General features: G+C 40.0%; 1 protein-coding gene across 1 annotated transcript in view; it reads right to left on the bottom strand.

Moving 5' to 3' along the window:
- Positions 1-2,134: 2,134 nt before the first annotated feature.
- LOC126456087 (protein phosphatase PHLPP-like protein) overlaps positions 2,135-22,392 on the bottom strand; it is a 414,974-nt gene continuing 394,716 nt past the window's right edge. Inside the window, exons 17-19 of the mRNA XM_050091843.1 lie at positions 20,767-20,992; positions 4,509-4,630; positions 2,135-3,646 (exon numbers count right to left, since the gene is read on the bottom strand). Coding sequence (XP_049947800.1) covers positions 2,362-3,646; positions 4,509-4,630; positions 20,767-20,992 — 1,633 coding nt within the window. The 3' untranslated portion in view covers positions 2,135-2,361. The remainder of the gene's footprint in view (positions 3,647-4,508; positions 4,631-20,766; positions 20,993-22,392) is intronic.

Here is a 22,392-nt window from a genome sequence, read left to right as displayed (position 1 = left end):
GTCAGCTGCCATGGGAACCATGCCATAACTGATGCATGCCATTCTACTCCATTCTTGAATCAGCTTTACATCTGCTGTACTGGTGGCATCATCTTGTCAGCTGTCACTATTGCCTGATGGAAGATGCCACATGCTGAGCCATTGCTGATACTAGCATGCTGCACCAACGGAGGCTAATGCACCTTTCAAAGGGCACTGTTTTTGCTGCTCTAGCTTTGTTATGATGTAAGTGATTTTCCCTATCAGCACTGTTTTCATGACAAATCACTGCCAGCCACCTACTACCACACCACTGTGGCCATGCCCAGAATGGTAAATTGCAGATGACCTAACCTATCGCAGCCAGTGTCAGCATCCACCATCACTGTCATTCATTCTGGCTGCTGCAACTTCTGCAAAAGGAACACTTTTTTCATCAGTGAAGAGTTGGTCAGAATATGGTGCTACAGGACGTCAGTGTGTGAAAATAGGAAAAGTAAGTTAGCTTGTTAACATTTACATCTCCAAAATCTCTTATTTTGATGATAATGCAGAAGTTTCTGAGTTTAGGTGAAGTGGAGATGTATAGAATGTGGTCCACAGATTGTGGCCTAGTGCTTTACATTGTTGACTCTAGATTATAGGATCCTTGGTTCAATTACTGTCTGGGTCAGATATATTCTTTGTTCAGTGATCACCGAGTTTTCATGTTACCCACATCATTTCGTTGTCTTCCTTCACATGTAATTTTCTGAACTGGGGTCAGATTGAAAGACGTGGACTAGGTGGCCAACCTACTCCAGACAGCATCTCCCAACCAATAATGACATGGAATATACTATTTTATAGTTTGACTTCCAATTTAGATTCTCTTCAATATAAAAATACAAGAATTTATAAAATTCTGTTTTATTTGTTGATTTTTACCCTCATGCATTATTTTCAGGTTAGTAGTCAGGCCTTGTGCAGTACAGAATTGCTTACATTGTTTTTATCTACATCTACATCTACATTTATACTCCACAAGCCACCCAATGGTGTGTGGCGGAGGGCACTTTACGTGCCACTGTCATTACCTCCTTTTCCTGTTCCAGTCGCGTATGGTTCGCGGGAAGAACGACTGTCTGAAAGCCTCCGTGCATGCTCTAATCTCTCTAATTTTACATTCGTGATCTCCTCGGGAGGTATAAGTAGGGGGAAGCAATATATTCGATACCTCATCGAGAAACGCACCCTCTCGAAACCTGGCAAGCAAGCTACACCGCGATGCAGAGCGCCTCTCTTGCAGAGTCTGCCACTTGAGTTTATTAAACATCTCCGTAACGCTATCACGGTTTGTCAGAACCCATTTGCTCAGAAACACTTAATAATTTTCAATAACGCTTTATTTGCTTTTTCTAATGCTGAAGTGTCTTCATTAAGCTTGAATATGGAGTTATATGTGGCACATACAAATAAATATGTGCAAAATATAGTTACTTGTTTGAAATTTAGGAATGCTTACAACAACTTCATAGCAAGTTTATTCTGTAATGAACGTCACAAATGATTCATGCCAATAAGAGGTAAAAAGTGAAATTCAGAAACATAATACTAGAAAGCAAATATTTACTACACTCTGCTGAACAATCATAGTCTCAAAAAGCGACAGGTGTACACAACTCTAACTCTTTTATGATATACTCAGGAACATAAAAATGTCTGCAAAACAGCAAAACTTTCTTTGAAATTATAAGGGCAGTCTCCCATTGGGATAAATGTCTTAACATGAGTGGTGATTAGTTTTGAATGTAGCCCTTCCATGGTCCCGTTGCAGCAGGTGTTCGGTTTTCATTTGACTGCCACTCATAGATATTATCAGCTTTTTCTTGGCATGACCATCTATGCCAAATACAAATTCTTGAATAACAGAAACTGATTAAATAAGTATTTGTACATTTGTAAATAAGTATTAAAACACATTAACTTTTATGAGACATGTGTAACTGTTGTACAACCAATATTTTCCACAATCTTAATACTTATTACGGATATAATCTATGGAACTAATAATCAGCTAAGTAACTTTAAAAAGGTAAAAATGTACAAATATGTAATAGGTAACCACTTAATGGTTTTGATAAAGTAAAAATAAAACAAAGACTTAGGCTGCAGGTAATGATGAAGATAATTTATATTTATCAGAAATTTCAATGTATTTTACACTTAGTCAGTAAAGGCTTATATCACAAGAAATTTCTATGAAAGCATTTATTTTGACATTATTATTTTACAAAATTATTTTTTGTACAGATTACTAATATTTACAAAACCCTACCTGTTGTTACATTATATGAATGGTAACACTTATCTTAAGGAAATTTTTAATTCAGTCTTTTACAGCTACAACTCAGTAGTTGCTACATCCCAGTACTTCTGCATGCGGCTGTCTGTTTCCAATGAGTCCTGATTTGCACCTCGTTCCTGGATAACAGCGAAGTTATATTCTAGATTATATGGCATTAGTCTCTGTAAGCTGCCAAAATAAGCAGCATTTGGTCCCCCATTTAATGTTTGTCTACACGATCCAAACCTATTTGACCTACTGATAGGGTTAAAAGATCTAGCACTACCAAAATGTCGAGACAGGAATGGAGCAATAGATCCAGAAGGAGCAGCACTATCAGAGAGATGAGGACTGCTGTGAGAAAGACCTTTACCTTGGCAAAATGAGGATGTTGCATGCTGTGGCCAGGAAGGATCTAGCAATGTAGCTGAACTGGCAGCCCTTAGTCCACAGTTTCTAACAAAACCACGAGAAAGTGTGTCAAGTTCTTTGTCAAAAAGTAGTTGAGTGTTTTGTTCAAGCATGTATTCCCAGCACTTGAACTGTTCTTCAGAAAGTTGTGTGCCTGATTTTTCAGAACTTGTCTCATCTTCCTCACCATCGGCAAGATGACCATTGGAATACATGTCAACTTTGGCACGGATTGCTTTGAGAACACCACTATTACTCCTTCTGCTGTCCCTATAGCTCCTCCTTTCTATAGTAGGACCCACTGCAGAAATTTTCTTTGTACCATTTTCATGCATCAGAACAGACTGTTGATGTGGCACAGTATTCTGAAATTTTCCCTTTGAAAATGGCATAGTTCGATTAACACCACTGTTCCACTGCTGTGTGTAGCGTGCTGCATCTCGTCCCTCTGCAACACTCACTTTTCTTCCCACATAGTCACTGTTAGCATGATCACTTTGCCCACTGGGTGAAGATCTGTCTGTTTCAGGTAGAATATGAGAGTCAGTGCATTCATTATTTACATTGTTTACATACCGCAAGTTACACTCAGTGCCATAGAAATGGTCTGGAACACTTTGACAACAGCAACAACCTGTGTCTGCTGCCTGTGACCTGCATAGTGTTCTCTGACATGAAGTATGCACTGGCACATCATTGTCACTGTCAACTGAAAACCGCTGCTTTGTTTTACCAATAGTATGCCTGAGTTCCCTCATCAAATGGTCCATGTCAGATCCAAGATTATAGAAACGTACAACAATTATGCTTATGTTTTCATCACATCCATAGCTCTGAGCCATATCCTGGAGCTTTTTGGCAGCTAAGATGGCATTGCTGACGTGCCGCACCTCTTCAACTGCTTCAGAAACACTGATAACTTCCCAGAAACTGTAACAAAAGACATGTGTAAGTGACTGTAATTATATTCAAAAAGTGTATAGTGGTCCGTGTCCCTAAAAGTCTTAGCTCGAGGCACATTGTCATTAAATTATTTAACAGTTACTGTAAGTTCCAATTTATATAAATGGAATCAGATTCCATTTATTCATAAAAAATTCTGATATTTTTTGTATAAGTACTGTACTAGTTTATATGTAAATTGCTGTAGCTCCTCGTTAATCATGGCTTAGCTGTAAAATCAAGGAAATAAGTCTGAAAACATGCCAGTCTTCTTCTACTTATAAGTGCATAATTGAAAACAGAAATTGCTTCTGTAATTAATGATAAAATTTTTGTTTACTATCTGGCATGAACTAAGGGAAACAGACAGAGATAGCAAAAAGAGAAAAGTTTGAGTGAAAGGACACAGGTAGGGAGGGGAGGGAGGGGGGGGGAGAGGGGAGGGAGGGAGGGAGGGAGGGAGGGAGGGGGGGAGAGAGAGAGAGAGAGAGATAGAGAGAGAGAGAGAGAGAGAGAGAGAGAGAGAGAGAGAGAGAGAGAGATATTGTTAGTACCTCTTTTCTGATGAGGTGCTTTTACAGTTCATTTCCAATTGGTTGCAAATGTTATTTCATGAAAAGAAGGAAGATTTGGGGTTTAATGTCCCATCAATGATGGGGTCATTAGAGATTGAGTACAATATCAGATTGAGAAATAAGAGGAAAGGAATCTGGCCACATTCTTTTCAAAGGGAAGGCTAAGTGAGTATGATTGTCTTTATTTGTCTGAACTTGTTACATGACTATGGAAATTTCCACCTCTCTTTTACATTAGAACAGACAGTATGACTGCAGAATCTTAAAGTACATACCCCTTGTTAGCAATGATCAGAAATTCATCATGCTCTTCCAGTACAATTTCACTAATACATGGATCAGGAATTACCAATGGATACATAGCACTGCAGCCCAGTTGACTACGCTGTTTTGTGTTCTGAAATCAGACAGCAAATCACTCATTACATGTACAGGTCAGCAAATGAAAGCGTTGTTACAAACATACTGATATATTCTTTTTATTACAATTTATCATTTTACTTTCCACATTTATTAATCATTCTTCATGTTCTGAATTACATAAAACTAAATTCAGTCATAACCTGTCTTAACCTGTAGATTTCAGCACAAAAGAAAACATTCAGGGATGGTATTTATTGTAAACCACATCTGTAAACAATACCAACTAGCTTTTGTGTTTACATGGTGTTCAAATTCAACTTTTTAGAAAAGCTACAATTGTATAGATGCAAGATTTTGTTTTATTCTCCTAAACTGTTGCTGTGTGGAATATGTTTATGTAAATCTGGTGGCTTAGTTTACAGCAGTATTACAATTTTCCTGAAGAGGCACCTCTGCATAAGTTTCTGATTTTACACACTACTGGATATTCATACTCATTACTGCAGAATAAATACTTATTGATATTTTTATGGAGCAACAGGAACTGGAAAGATTCTACAAGCATTCTTGTTTGCAAATGACTGCAATGAGATATATTTGTATGTCGAAAACAAGCCAAATTGAAATTTTTATCTGCATATTGGTGTATCAATAAGTGTGTGTACTGTTGTCCATTTACATTAAGAAACTTTGGGTGCTAAGTTTCATTTAGTGTGTGGTGATTAACACATATTTAAACTTCTGGATCAAGGTGATGCATGAATTGTATCAAATATGAGATGTGTGCTCTTCTGATCTTTACCTGGGATAGCTTGTACAGTTCAGTGACAATAAAATTTGATGCATTACAGGTACAGAAAAGATAAGCTTTGAATTCTGCTTTTACAGATTTGTGACATTTAATTCGTTTTGTAGACATGTCCAATAAGAATATTGTGTTAAATTGATAATCGGACACCTAGCATAAGTCCTGTCAGGGACCTAGGGATTCTTACACTTACACAGCAATACACATATTCCCTAAAGGTGTCTGTAGTATATGCAGGGCTGGGCACTGCATTTTGGTCAGCACAAGCACAAATACACTTTGCAGTCCAGGCATGGCTCCTACAAGTTGTTGGTCAACAGAAGAGTCATAGATCTGCTTATTGCCAAGCTTCCTGCAGCCGCCACATTGTCTGGGGTGCAAGTTGTGCCAATACATGGTGTGCAGATTGCAGTAAACAGTGTGGCAATCACAGGCACCTACCTGTGTCGCATGGTCACATGTCAACATAACACCACACTGTTATTCCTCTGCTGATGAGTCCTTAGGTCACTGTTCAGCCCCTTGATGGCCAGTTCAGCTCTGGGTTCCAGACAAACAACCAGCCACCCCTGAGACTACACTTCAAACCATATCTGCCACCACCCATCAGACATACCTTCTTGCTGCCTTCACTAGGATCACAGCCACCAGCCAGATGTCAGCTGCTCTGGAATGTCCCACTACACTGGACCTGTGGCCTCTGTCAAAATCACAGTCACTGCATCTGAAAGACACTTTGTAAGGCCAGTTTCCTCAACTCATCACCACTACCGATGATCTGGTCTTTGTCATTGTGGCCTCCGCTATGCGTCATTACAGAAGGACATTCCAGTTGTACTCAAATGTGAACCTTCATCTTCCACAGCTGTACCATGTTAGTCCATAATGAATAAATAAATAGTTATTACTTCAATGCATTTTGATCATTTGCACTTTTTGCACACCTCTTGGCCAAGTGTTACTATAGTTGGCAATGAGGATAATGATTTTGTGATAGTGTGACAATCATAGTTCATGTGGGTTCTCAGTAGGTTGCTTTCTCAAGATTCGCCATCTCCAGTGCTTACACATGGTTCCCCAGTTGCTCTGGAAGGGGCTGCTATGCCAGTTCCTGGTATCATCCATCACCCAACCCACTTCCCCTCTGCATGCTGAGCCCATCATTGGCAAGCTGTGTTGCATTTCACCACGGTGACGTAGTCATTGCCAGTTCTGTTCCCATGGGTGGCAGCGCCTGGACAAGGTAAGGACAATGAGGCTGCATCCTTATATGTGTTCCAATGCTCACTGATATGCCTTCATTCATTTTTCTGGAGCTGGGTTTCATCCTTCCCTATTTTTCATGTGTTTTTCAAGCACATCAATCTTGCTTGTGTACAATTATCTTTCTGGAGCAGGGTACTCATGTCCTTGTGTTGTGTCAGTCTACATTCAAATCCTACATGTGTGTCCAACTTTGTACCACACCAGGAACATTCGTGCATTACTACAGTGCGAGCGTGTTGACTGTGTGCTGGACATGGACAGTTAACTCTTGCTTTCCATAACTGTGTTCATTTGTTTGGTTGTCTCAGTTCTGGTAGGTGTTCCTTTGCCATCTCAGCAGATGAAAATTCTTAACAATGTTCTCTCTTCTGTGTAATTCAGGTGATCCATTCATGTCTTTTTCCAGAGGTGCAGTCTCTCGCTTGTTGTTGTCTGTCTGAGAATTTTTTGCATATCTGTGTACATTCATGTGCAGCATATTTTCATTCACCAAAGCTCTTGTTGTCTCCAGCCCCTCAATTCAGGTGTTGGGCAACTTGGGACGTGCTGCAGAGCATCATTCGGCCCATTCAGCATCTCCAATTTTTTCTGCAGTAGTTTTAGTGGCAAGCTGGGTCACCTGCCATCAAGTTCATTACAATGTAGTTGTGAAGAGCAACATCCCATTTCTTGTTTATGGAGTTCTACACCAGATGTCACTCTGGCAGTGAGCCAGACCTTGAATATGATGCCAGCAGACACAGATCCTTTCATCATCAGCCATGTTACAGCTGACCCTCCTGACATTGTCAGCCCTGTTGTGGCGAGCCTTCCTGTCTGCCAGCCCTGTCAGCATCGATGCCCGTTCACTTGCTGGCCCTGTCACAGACAGCTTCTAGTTGCCATTGTCACAGCCACCTCTGCGACCATCCCTGCAGCCTCTTCTACAGTCATCACAGGCTCTATGGTTTCTAGCTCCTCATGATCTCATCCCCGGCATTTTAAACATTCTTCCGTAGCATCATATTTCAAAGTCTTCTATTCTCCTTTTATTTGAACCATTTATTATCCATATTTTACTTCTTTACAAGTTTATGCTCAATGTTATCAAAATATTCCTTTTCAGAAATACTTTTCTCGACAGTGCTGATCTGCAATTCATATCCTTTCTACTTTTGTCACTGGCTGTTATTTTGCTGTACAAATAGCAAACTACTTCTTCTATTTTTAGTTCTCATTTTCAAATCTAATTCTGTTAGCAATGCTTGATGTAATTTGACAACGCTCCACAATCCCTGTTTTACTTTTGTTGGTGTTTATCTTATAACATCTTTTCATTACACTGTCCATTTCTGATTATTTTTTCTCAATTGGGGTTCACGATCACACAAAACTTTTAGAATAATGTCATTCACCTTTGACTGTTAAAGCTCTTTATTTGTAAAATCCATTATTGCAATTTTGGGTGTTTAACCACTTTGAAGTGCAATGCAGAGCAAATGATGTACATCAACTCCTGTCTAATTTCAAAAATATCAGACCTGTATTTATATGGTAGGGCTAGTTCTGGCAGAATGCAGAACAGACACACACAAACACACAGTGTAGCAGCAGAGATCCGTTTGTGTGCATTTCTATGTGCACTATAGCTTGTTAAACAATCTGTGCAAAGGCTAGCAAACTTTTCGTTCTCTTTCGTGTCTGCCAATGACTCAACACTGCTACTACTTGGAGAGTTGCCTCCTTTAAAAAAATGGTTCAAATGGCTCTAAGCACTGTGGGACTTAACATCTGAGGTCATGAGTCCCCTAGACTTAGAACTACTTAAACCTAACTAACAACCTAAGGCCATCACACACATCCATGCCCGAGGCAGGATCGGAACCTGCAACCGTAGCAGAGCGTGGTTCCGGATTGAAGCGCCTAGAACCACTCGGCCACAGCAGTCGGCTGTCTCCTTTATTCCTTAAATTATTTATAGACATTTATTTATGTCAGCATCACATACACAAGCTGCCAATTTAACATTGTTGGCATCTTTTGCATAAAAAAGATTACACTACTGCCATTGTTCACAATTGCCATCAAACAGTGAACATGTGAGCATGAAGTGAGTCAAGGTTATGGGCTATAACTGTGGCCTGTTTTTTTGCTAAAATTGTAGATAACACTTTGTACTCTGTATTTTACTCCAGATACCATGACAAAATTAAAAAAAGTGTATTTCCATCAACATTGTCAAAAACTTTTTATAAATCTGCAATTGCCATAAAATCTAGTCTACCATCTAAGGTAAGTTGTACAGTGAGTATTGCCCGAAGAGTTCCTTCATTTCTCCAGACCCCAAACTGAACCTGCCCAAGTTGACTCTATCAATCTTCCTACTCTTCTGCAAATATTCATGTTAGTATTTTGAAACCATGATTTATGATATAATGGTTCAGTATTATCCACACCTGTCATCATCTGCCTTATCACATTCTACACGAACTCTGACGATACTCTTATAGCTTGCATAATTTGTGGAATAGTTTTGTAATGGACAATTCTTCCAAGGATGTCATAATCTGTGGGACTATCATCTATTCCACGTGCTTTGTTTGAACTTGCATCTTTCAGTGCTCTGTCAAATACTTCCTACAATACTGTTATGAAAATGATAGACTGCCACTCACCATAGCAGACAGGCACAATGAAAAGACTGTTATACATTTTTACTTTTGTTTAAAATGCCTTCTTCTGAAGTAGAAAACACAAACACATTCACACAAGCACAACTCATAGACAGATGACCACTGTCTCTGGTCACTGTGGCTGGATTGACTTCTAACTATTCCTGATGGGAGCAGCAGTCCGACTGAGTGGAAGGTGTAGGGAGGAGGGTTGAGATGGAAGAGAGGAAGGGAATAGAAGGTTGAGGTGGCAAAAAGTGTAATGCTGCTTGTGGGAGCATGCAGGGATGTGGTTGTGACAGGACAGGGCTGCTAGGTGCGGTCTGAGGTTTGGGGGAGGGGAGGGGGGGGGGGGGGGGCGGAAAAGGAGAGAAGTAGAGAAGGAGAAAAGGACTGGTGGGTGGTTTGGTGGAACAGAACGCAGTGTTGTGCTCTAATGGGAGCAGGGAAGAGGGTAGGTAATTGGAAGACAGGGACTAGCAAAAGTTGGGGCCATAGCGATTGAGGGAATGTAGGATATATTGCAGGGAGGGTTCCCACCTGCATAATTCAGAAAAGGTGGCATTAGTAGGAAGGATTCAGATGGGACAGACTGTGAAGCAGTCATTGAAGTGAAGTATATTGTGTTGGGTAGCATATTCAGCTGTCTCTTGGTCATAGTTTGTCAGCGGCCATTCGTGCGGACAGACTGCTTGTTAGTTGTCCAACCCATGCAGAAAGCACCCCAATAGTTGCAGCTTAGTTTTTTAGATCACATGTCTGCTTTCACAAGTAGCCTTGCCTTTGATGGGAAAGATGCCTGTAACCAAATTGGGCCATGGATATGAGCCATCAGGCGAGGTGTTGGGAGCTCAGGTTGAGTAGGGAAGGATAAGGGAATTGCTAGGTTTGGTGTGGAGTAGAACACCACTGTGGAAGGGATGGGAAGGATATTGGATATAATACTCCTCATTTGAAGGTAAGATGAGATGTAGCTGAAACACTGTTGGTGAATGTGATTGAGTTTCTCCAGTCCTGGGTGGTACTGAGTCACGAGGGGAGTGTTCCTTTGTGGCTAGGTGGTGGGTATGTGGGAGTTGGTAAGTGACTGGGGAGACAAGGCATGGGATATCTGTTTCTGTAAAAGGTTGGGTGGATAATTTTGGTCTGTGAGTGCCTAGGTGAGTCCTAGGTGTATTTGGAGAAGTACTGCTCATCACTGAATATGTGATGACTACAGATGAAGAGGCTTATTGGTAAGGAATGAGTAGCTCCTGTCAAAGTGGAGGTATTGCTAATGGTTGAAGGTTTGATATGGACAGAGGAATTGATGTAGCCATTCTTGAGGTGGAGGTCAACATGAAAGAAAGTGCCTTGTTGGGTTGTAAAGGATCAGATGAAGTGAATGGAGGGGAAGGTATTGAGATTCTGGAGGAAAGTGGATAGGTTGTCCTACCCCAAAGACGTCATCAATGAATCTGAACCAGATGAGGATTTTAGTATTCCGGGTGGTTATGAAAGCTTTCTCTGAAGGCCTATGAATAGGTTGGCATAGGATTATGCCATGCAGGTGCCCATGCTGTACCATGTTTTTGTCTGTAGCTGATGCCTTCAAAGGAGAAGTAATTATGGGCAAGGATATAGTTGTTCATGCTGATCAGGAAGATGATCTTAGGTTTGGAGTCAGTTGAGCATTAGTAGACTAATGTTTAATAGAGGCAAGGCCATGGGCATTGGAATGTTAGTGTAGAGGAAGGTGGGATGGCATAAACAATGATGAGCAGGATGCTGTTTGGTAAAGGAACACGAACTGTGGAGAGTCAGTGAAATAAATGGTTAGTGTCAACTCTGTCCATATCAAATACACCAACCAGCAGCAATACCTCCACTTTGACAGCTGTCACCCTTTCCACATAAGATGCCCCTTCTCTACAGCCTAGCCAACAGTGATCATCACATCTGGAGCAGTCCTTCTCTAAACATACCTAGGGTCTCACTGAGGCCTTCACAGATGGTAATTACCCTCCCAACACTGTGCAGAAACAGATTTCCCATGCCCTCCCTCTTCAGTCATCTATTGTTTCCAACGTGCCCACCATCCTGCCACAAGGAAGCACTCTCCTCATGACTCAGTACCATCCAGGACTGGAGCAACTGAATTGCATTCTCCACGAAAGTTTCAACTACTCCTTGTCATGTCCTGCAATGAAGAATATTCCACCTACTATCCTTCCCACCCTTCCACGCCAATATTCCACTAATCACCACACCTATGTGTTATCCTTGTCCATCCTTACACAACCCCTGCTTCCAAGACTTTACCTCGTGGCCCATATCAATCCAATGGACCTAGATGGAAGACCTGTCCTATACATCCCCACACCACCACCTACTCCAATCTGGTCTCAGGCATCTCCCGCCTCATCAAAGGTGGGCTACTTATGAAAGCAGGCTTGTGATCTACAAACTAAGCTGCAGCCACTGTTCTGCTTTCAATGTGGGCAATGATGACTAGCAAGCTGATGTCCACATGAATGGCCACCAACAAACTGTGGCCAAGGGACAGCTAGACTACACAGTTGCTGAGCATGCTGCCCAACATAATGTGCTTCACTTCAATGACTGCTCCACAGCTTGTGCCATCTGGATCCTTCCCATCGACACCAGTTTTTCTGAATGACATAGATGGGAACTCTCCCAGCAATGTCGCGTAATCCCCTGGCCTCAACTTTTGTAGTTCTTGTCCTCCAGCTACCTATTCCATCCTCTGCTCCTACTCCAGCACAACACAGCTATCTAATCCACTAGTTCTTTTTCCCTTCTCTATTTCTCACCTTTTGTGTTCTCCCCCCCCCCCCCCCCCTTCCCATCAATCCAACCTCCCAACTGCACCAAGCAGACCTACCCTGTCGCCACCAGCTCCCCGAATGCTCTCACAAGCAGCACTACACTTTCCCCCCATCCCACCTGGTATCCCCCCCCCCCCCCATCCCACCCCACCTCCCTACCTCAGGCTTCCTCCTTACACCCACCACCTACATTGAATTGCTGCTCCCATAGGTGCAGTTATGTCTCGGTCTGGCCACAGTTAGCAGTGTCAGTGGTCATGTGTGTGTGAGTTGTGCTTGTGTGCATGTATGTGCATTTTCTACTTCATAGGAAGGCATCTGGGCCAAAAGCTAAAGTGCATGGTAGTCTTTTAATTGTGTCTGCCTGCAAATTAATGTCTCCTCTATATAGGGGGTCACAGTCTATCTTTTCACAATATTGTTATTATTACATCCTGGACTTTCCATTGATTGACTTCTCACAATATCATATTTTCCATTTTATCTTCATCACATCCTCTTCCATTTCCATAATTTTGTCTTCAAGTTTTTTTCCTTTGTATAACCATTATATGTATTTCTTCTACCTTCCGGTGTTCCATTCTTTGCTTAGCATTGGCTTGCCATCTGACCTGCAGATATTTCCACAATGGCTTTTTTTCCTCTCCAAAGGTACTTTTAATTTTTCTTATAGTTGGCATCTGTGTTTCCCATAAAAATGATATGAAACCTCTCACATTCCTGCACTAATGGAGTGTCCTAATACTCAATGGCATAGAAACTTCCAACCATAATGACATTAAGTATATTGTGAATGTGCGCATTGGACCACTTGTCATATGCAAGATGGCAGATGAGTAATATGGCATCATAAATCAATGAAGTGTTGATCTTAACTGCAGATACTTTTGCTGGACACCATCCACAAAGCAGTGCAATATGTATAGGGTAGGAAAATTCAGTTCAAGATGTCCCTCTGATAATAGCATCAAAATGAGAGGAACTTAGGTTCAGTGACATATAAGATGTCAACCGCGTACATTTTTGGAAACTGGTGATGTGTGATATAGCATAGAATTAGCATGGAAACCAAAACAACACTCTGCATAGGACACATGCTAAAGATACCAAATAGAAGAGGACTCTATGTCTACCACTAAGCTACACTGACTGAAATGGGACGTGTCACACCAGGAACATCTTGACTGAACAATAGAAAAATATTCTCTACTATTTCCATGTCTGTTGAATATGTTGATTAAAATTTCATTCTTATGCAAGCTTATTTTCAGCACAGAAAAAAGTTGCTTCTACAGATTAAGAATGGTGTGAGTATAGCTTGGTTACTGGGTGTGTCTAAAGTTACTGATACTTTGTGGATGGAAATCACAACACAGCAGGCCAGATGATGTGCATGTGAAACTTATTGCCACCTTCCAAGCTTAGAGGAAGCTCAGATCATTGGTAAGAGGGAGAAATGCTACAAATGTGACATAAAGGGTTATTTTTTTGCTTATGATCAAAACAAAAAGGTTATAATTTGAGTTCACAGAGTAATGATCAGTAAAAAAATAAACAGGGATTTTATTTTTGTGGTAAAATTGTTTGAGGTTACTGGTAGCAGGTTTGTTCCAGTTTGAATTGTTGTATCCATTATAGCCTTCAAAAAGATATTTGTTGAGCAAATTGCTGTGCCTAGGTTTATCACAGTTTGAATGGTATTATCCATTATAGCTTTCACAAAGGTGTTTGTTGAGCAGGTTAACAAAGTTTCTTTCCATATGCTGATGCTGTGCTCCAAGGCGACAGGCCTTCTTCACACATCTCGCATTGTCCAGTACCAGTTTTCTGAGCACAATGATGAATTGTAGCATCTTCCATGGCCAGTATAGTTACCAGATCTCAGTATCATTGAGAGAGAAGGGTCTGTGATTGCTGTCCACCTCCATAATGATTACCTGAACTTGCATCTATTTTGCAGAACGAAAGGTATAAGATTCCCTTAAAAATGATACAGGACCTGCATCCATTCTGAGATGGAAGCTGTTTTAAATGCCAACAGCTTTCCTCCACCATATTAGGCATGTAGTGAGTTGTGTTTGTGTGTTTCCATATTTTTTCCACCCCTTGTGTTATATTAAGAAAACAACAAAATAATAATACCAATAATCTCATTGGACTGCTGCAAAAATAAAATGGAGCAAAAAGTGGCAGCCATTCAAAAATACTTTCACATATTTTGGGGAAAGTTTCCTTAGATCAAAACAAGAAAAAATGCTTGTATAAACATTCGCTCAAAATTCAAACAATGGAAAGTCTACATTTGAAGAATAACGATATGGAAAGTAACCAATGTTTGAAAATATAATGCAGTACATAATGCAGTATTTTCATATCCTTTTATGTATTTTCTCATGCCACCACTGGGCAGGTGGATTTTTTATCTGTACAACTATACAGGGTGTCCCAAAAAATGACCTGATTTTAAATAGAATTATTTATTAGGAAGAAGGGCTGAACACCAACAAATTGTATACTAAATTACTCAGAAAAGACAGAAGTTTATAAAAATCAATCATAAATGTTCAATATGTCCTCCATTGGCTGCACAGATGACATCTAGACGATAGCCGAATTCATCCCAAACTGAGCGTAAGGTGTCTTCTGTCACTGAAGCTACAGCAGCTGATATTCTGGTTTTTAGTTCATCAATGTCATGAGGTAAGGGAGGAATATAAACACATTATTTAACATATCTCCAAAGGAAGAAATCACATGGTGTTAAGTCAGGGGACCTAGGAGGCCAAGAGTGTAAAGCCTGGTCATGCGGTCCTGTACACCCTATCCATCATTGAGGCATGTTGGCATTGAGGAAACTGTGCACATTGTTGTGCCAGTGCGGTGGTGCTCCATCTTGCTGATAGATGAAATTGTCAGAGTCAAGTTGTGGGAATAACAAGTTCCATAGCATTGCAAGATTTTATCCACTGTTTGTTCAGGAACGTGTGGCCGGCCAGGACTTTAATCTTTACAGAGGCACCCTGTTTCTTCAAACTATTTATAACACTGTTGAATGTTCTTTGATGATGGTGGCTTAGAATTAAATCAAATATGAAACGCCCACTGAACTGCGATCACTGATTGAGTATGACTAAATTCAGTAACACAATACACCTTCTGTTGCGCGGACGTCATATTGTATGAGACTGGCTGCATACTCCAGGTCACTGCTTGTAGTGACATCTAACAGATTTTTTCTGAACCTCTAGACCATGCCGATCACATCTAGTGCTCTTTCAGTTACCTAGTGACATTTGTCTCAATATTATTGCAAGTTAAAATTGGGTCATTCTTTTTGGGACACCCTGTATTATAACAATATGGGAATTATAGACTACTACTGCATAGAGGAAGCTTTGAGTCACAGACAGAAATAACAAAAAAGAAAACTAAGGTCAAGAGATAAATGGACCACACAGTTGCTGAACATCCCAGTTAACATGATGTGCATAATTTCAATGACTGGTTCACAGCCTTTGCCATCTGGATCCTTCCCACGAACACGAGTTTTTATGAATTTTGCAGGTAGGAATTCTCCCAACAACAAAGCCTTCCTCACTGTAATCCTCCTTTTTTCAGACTTAGCTTGTCTTTGCCCCTTGTGCCTACCCTCTTCCCTGCTCTCGATAGAGTACACACACGCCCTCAATCCCACCAACACTCCTACTAGTGTTTTCCCCTTCTCTACTCCTCCTCCACCTCACCCACCCCCAGGGGCATGTTCCCCTATCCCTACGCTGCTATCCCTCTCCATCCCCACCCCATGTCTCCTTACACCTGTGATGCACCCTAGCAGATTGCTGCTCACATCAGATACAGAGGTAATCACAGTCGGAGACAGTACACATGTATATGTGAGTTGTTCTGTGAATGGGTGAGAGTTCTATTTCTGAGGAAGAGTTTGTCTGAAAGCTTAAATACAGTGTGTGGCAAAAAGACCTCCCATATTTCAAAAAGTACTTAGAAACAAACAAACAAAGATACAGAGAAAATACTTTTATTTGTGAACAACAAATACTATGCCATTTTACGTCAGGTGATTTTTAAAGCTTCATCCAGTAAATGGTGGTGTACATTAGTGATACATTGTTGAAGCCTTTCCTGGAAGTTGTCCATAGTTTTTCATACCATTTCCAGTGGAATGGCAGCCACTTCCTGAGTGATTGCCCTTTAAGTGCTTGCAGGGTTGTGGGGTGATGTTTGTACACTTGAGCCGTTCAGTGTCCCCACAGAAAAAAATTACAAGGTGATAAACTGGTGACTTTGGGGTCAGGCAGTGTCTGCCTGTGAAGAGAGATATCTACAAAACAACTCTCTCAAAATACTTAGAGAATGCTGAGATGTGTAAGATGTGGCTCCATCTTGTTGGAACCAGACCTTTCCCTCCTCATGGTCCCCAATTAATTGGTTTAACTTAGGCCGGGGGAGGCCTCTGTTGTGTGACAGAAGTGATTTGAATTAAACATTATCATCATGCCATCTTCTTTGAAAAAATAATGGACTCCAACACCAAATTCAGCAATAGCGCACCAAACTGTCACATGATGGCCGAGAAGGGTCACTAATAAAGTTCCTGAAGGTTTTCTGCTGCCCAATAGCAGAAATTTTGTTTATTTACAGTGCCTAACAAGTGGACGGGGGGCTCATCTAAAGAAATCAAAACAGCACCAGGGGTAATACTCTGAAGAATTTACTCACACACACAGCTCAACAAGTTTCAAAATGTCTCTCACTTAATTCTTGGGTAACCATTTTTAGTATGGGTGCATGTGAAGATCTCTGTGCAGAATTCTTCTTACACTCCAGTCAGACAGTACAAGGGCAACTGTATGTTCATGTGCTGAATGCTTTGGAGACTGCTGCACAAACACTCTCACACATCACATTTTCCAGTGTCATTACAGTACAAGGTAGGCCAGTTGATTTTCTTTCCAGTGCAGAAACTAATGCTCTAATGTCTGATACTCAGACTTGAATACTTTTCCTTTCAGGAACAGAATCATGTTGGTTAAGTTTGAACCAAATGCAAAATGCTCACTGAGTAGTAATCACAGAACCAGCATTATGAATATACTCCTCCACAACAAAATCATTATGCTCACCTAGCAAGCCACTGCACCTATTGAAAATGGTAGGTATACAGCTATTGAACAATATCCCTTATACATCAGTATCCCCACTACAACTCACCTAGAAGGCTCTCCAAATACAGGGGATCTTTTACTAGATCACATATATTTCCAGCATTCTTTGTTGTGCCTGTCTGTGACTCATCACCTCCTTTAGCAATCTATTCTTTCCATATTGTTGAAAACCCAAAAATCCTTTGTTTATTAATAAAATTTTATGTTTAACACATCAGTATCACATTTGCAACTAGTAAATGTCATCATCTCAGAAACTCGTATCTTCAAAATGTCCTCCTCTTGCTTCCACACATGCATGCCTTTGCTGCATTGGGGACTGTCATGTCCTTTCAAATGCTCCCAGATGATCTCAAATGGTACCATGTTGGTTGTAACAGGCTGCCATGAAATGTTGATGAAGAGTTTCTGCATCCACATTGCCTGGTGCATAAACCAATTGTTTAAGTTGCCCCTAGATGTAAAAATACAAAGGACTAAGGTCAGGAGAACATGCAGGTCACAGAATTCATATTTTTCTACCATTCCATCTGTCATGGTAGTTCATCTAAAAAAATGAGACTAAAAAATGCTGGAGTCCCATCGTACATATACCACGTTTCCTCTTATTTGCGGGGGACATCTTCAGAAGTCTTCGAGAGTATTCTGAATAAAGTGCCTGTAGCACCTGTAAGATGTTTTGGGAGAATGTATAGACCTACCAGATGGTTACCTACAATTTCATCCCACACATTAGGTTAAACTGACACCAATGCCTAGCCTGAACTGTAGCACAAGGACTTAGATGTCCCACATGTGTTGGGTGTGGTTATTTATTATTCCATCTGTTCTGAACATTGTCTTGCCTGTAAACAAAACTGAAGAGGAAAACATTAGTTTAACAGTTTGTGCAACAAACTGTCAGCAAGTTCTCCCATGATGGGTGACCAGCAGGAGTTAAAATGGCACTACATTTATAGAAGATGATGTGGGTACATGGGCCGCTCATGAAGTATCCTCAGTGCTGAACTTTGAGGGGCATTTGTTTTGTGGTGACATCTGGATCTTCAACAGCCTGTAGGCTGTGTTCTTCCTGCTAAGGCATATGAACAATTCTTGTTCTTCCTTGTTAAATGTATTGTGTAGCACTATGGATTTTGTCTCACCAGTGTGATGATAAACAGCAGCAAAGGCTGGATGACCTGGCTGTCTTAGGTCTGGAAATGCCATCTGCTGCAGCTGTGCGGCCTTGAATCCATCACATTTCATGCAGTTATACTTAATAACCTATACTGCATGCTCATGAAATGAATATCCTACCATGGTTGAGCAGAATACTTTCAGTTAATTTAGTACATGTAACAACTGAAACATCAAAGGCAGACTAATGACAAATGACAAGTGTAAACAAATCTCCAGGGCATTACATTGCTAATTAGGATACAATGGATTCAATATGTCAATGCCATCTCTGAATGAGCGCAATATACAACCATCTAGGAAATGATGGAGACAGTGAATCAAAGCCTGAAGTTATTGGGTTGTACCTAGCTAGCTGTTGAACATAAATGTTTATTAATAACTCAAAAATTAAAGATTTTCAGACATATGTGTATATGAATATTTTTCTTGTTTTGGTGTAACAAAATGTCCCTGAAGGCAAAAATCAAACAATGGAAAATCCAGAACAGAATGTAACAATATTATGAGAAGGAAAGTTGCTACTCACCATGTGGTGGAGATGCTGAATCACAGATAGGCACAACAAAAAGACTCACACAATTATAGCTTTCAGCCATTAAGGTCTTTGTCAACAAAGATACATTTACACACACACACACACACACACACACACACACACACAAACACACAGACACACACACACACACACACACACACACACACACACATACAAACACAACTCACACGCATGTGTGCAGGTTGTGTTTGCACATGCGCATGCGCGCATGTGTGTGTGTGTGTGTATGTGAGTGTGTGTGTGTGAGACAAAGACCTTAATGGCCAAAAGATACAATTATGTGAGTCTTTTTGTTGTGCCTACCTGTGGCACAGCAACCATCGTGAGCAGCAACTTTCCTTCTCATAAAATGTCACTGTAGTTTGTCAAAATATTTTCACTCTATGTTTCTAGCCAGACTGAAAAGTGATTGTCTTGTTAAAGATTTTACTTACTTTACTCAACAGCCTTAAAACAGCTTTGAATAATGATAGTTGGACAGAATTGAACCTATTACTGAGCAACTGGGTAGTTATGCGCACTGATTTACATTACCATTATGTAAATGACAAGTACAGATAGTGTGAATTTCAGCCACCTAACGACCAACAACCTGACACGCTAATGTAACCACTATCACATAAGGCATTACCAAAGATGTCTCTTCAGATCCAGAGGAAGCTGCTAAATATCCAAAGCATTCAAGAAGAAGATACTTCTTAACAGAAATAAATTTGAACCTCTGGTCATTGGGAATGTTGAAATGCTTAGAAGGAGAAAGTTATTCTTAACCTAAGTTCAGTGTTAACTGTTTTAAAATGAATGACATAAAAAAGCTAATGTTTTACTAAGTTCAAGCTTCACATATTGTAAATAATTTTTAGGTGTAGTACTACTTCTAGTTGTACCAATAACAGTTTTTTAACAGTAAAAGTTAAAAATTTTCAGGTTAGTAAAAATCATGTAGCAACCATATATTGAGAATGATTTAATTGGATAGACAAAAAACCTGCTCACCAATAAGTAAATGTGCAATTGCATTGTTAAAGATTTGACTTACTTACTTTATTCAACCCTTTTGCAAGAATAACAAGCCACTGGCTCCAAAAGCTTGCACATTTACTTAACCTTTACTTAACCTATACTCTCCTGCTGCTGCTTGTTGAGTGTATTTTTCATCTGTCCAATTACGTTATGTTTTCAAAAAATGATTATTTTCATTGTTATATATTAAGAATGGAAATTTAAGTTACTTTGGATACACATTTTAAGAAAACAATTGAGGCAGTCTGACATTCAGTCAGTCTGTATGAAATCTATAGGTTAACTTCCCATTTTACACACATATTTTGTTTGAAATATGAACTACACAGGCATGAAAAGAAAAACCTTTATAGTAACAAACAAACTGTGCAGAGGCTCTTTAAACTGATACGAGTATTTATAATGGCATTCATATGAAGAAGGAGCTATACTTACCCATCTGCATTGGCAACTAAATAAAGAGCAATATAAAGTGCTGTACAAAATAGTGAAATGAGTAAGTCATACTGAAAATTAACAAACAAAATACTACAAATGTAACATTATCTTGGTAAATATAAAATAAAAAATCTTGGACATAACAACTACCAGAATACTGGATTTTTAGAAACATATGTACTTTCAACTGTATTCACATGGCATTGGAAGACAGAGGCTAAGTCACAGTACTTACATTTGGATTACCAGTAGCTTTAGATTTTTCTTTCTGTGCAAGTACAATTCCTTCAGACTGTCTACAAAGCACTGCTTTAGCCTCCCCAACACTAGCAACTCTCATGACATATCGGGTGTTACTTGGTATGAATCCGTTTCCGCTTTGATTAGAGTTTCCCCTCATTTTGGTGATATGACAGAGTGTAGCACAAACACCATTCTTCTGCCCCTTTTCTTTCAGTTCACTGTTTAACAAAGAAAATTTAGTTTTACCAATTAATGTAATTTTTTTTTAACTGCAAATGATGACTATGAATCTTATAATAATCAAGGAAGTAATATTGATAGAAATGTTATTGTGGAATTAAATTGCCTGTCTGAGACTGCAATAGTATAATTTTTTTCTTGTTTTGGTTTTATTTACTGCCCCATTTTTTTCTCTGTCTTACTGCTATATGATTTTTGATTGGTTTAATGTGTGATAGAAAATGTTTGAATAGCCTTTTGTGCACTTACTGATATCCCTCAATACAATTCTGTGACCTAAGTTGTTCTAAATACTATTTTGCAGTGCCTTACACAATTCCGATAATACATGCCGTGTACACTGTCAGTGATCACTAGTCAGATAGCATTCTGATTCTTATGCTATGTTTCATGTACTGACCACAATCCACAGAAATTATTGCTTTTCTCTGTTAGAGTTTTGCATTTCCTTTGTGTGGCAGTGCTCCAGTTATATTACTAATGATATCAGTTCTGAACCAGTGGTCTAGCAACAATCAGTTCTGTACCAGTGGTCTAGCAACAGTACTTTTGATTACTAAATAAAACAGCTTGGGTTCCAGGTTCAGAGCCAGCCACTGCTTAAATTTTGAGAGAGAAAAAAAAAAAGTCATCAGCAATGGCAACTGAACACTTCCAGCATAAGAAATCACCCTCTCTCTGCCAATGACCTTGTCAAAGAGGGTGGAGGAATGGACAGAAGTGCAGGGCAGTCTCTTGCCCGTGGAGTAGAAAACTGACCCACTAAGATGGAAGAATCCGCAGTGATCAATGGCATGAGGATGGAGAAGGCAATGGAAACCACTTCATTAAAGACTCATAATGTATATCCATGGGGCATGTAGTCTGCAATTGAAAAAGTGTCATCATAATCTCTCTATTGGCAAAATATTCTGAATCAGTCCCCCATTTGCATTTCCAGGAGGCACCGAGCTACTGTCAACAGTTCAGTGATACTGTTGTTTCCATCAGATTCAACAGCAAACTGACATGGAATGTGATACTACAGGTACACATGCTGATGCAGCAAGCAAAAGATGATGAGGTAGAGGAAGTATGTGAGGATACTGAATGGGTAATTCAGTATGTAAAGGGAGACGGTACTCTAATAATTATAGGGGATTCAGACATGGTTGTAGGGGAAGGAACAGAAGAACAGGTTAATGGAGAATATGGGCTAAGCAGAAGGAACAAGTGAGGAGAAAGAGTAATTGATACATGCAATAAAATTCAGATGGTAATGGTGAACACTATTTCCAAGAATCACAAGAGAAGGAGATATCCTTGGAAAAGACCTGGAGACATGGGAAGATTCTGGCTAGATTACATTGTGGTCACACAGAGATTGTAAAATCAGGTA

This window comes from Schistocerca serialis, chromosome 2 (genome assembly GCF_023864345.2).
Source record: "Schistocerca serialis cubense isolate TAMUIC-IGC-003099 chromosome 2, iqSchSeri2.2, whole genome shotgun sequence".
Lineage (NCBI taxonomy): Eukaryota > Metazoa > Arthropoda > Insecta > Orthoptera > Acrididae > Schistocerca > Schistocerca serialis.
This window is presented reverse-complemented; position numbering and strand designations above follow the sequence as displayed.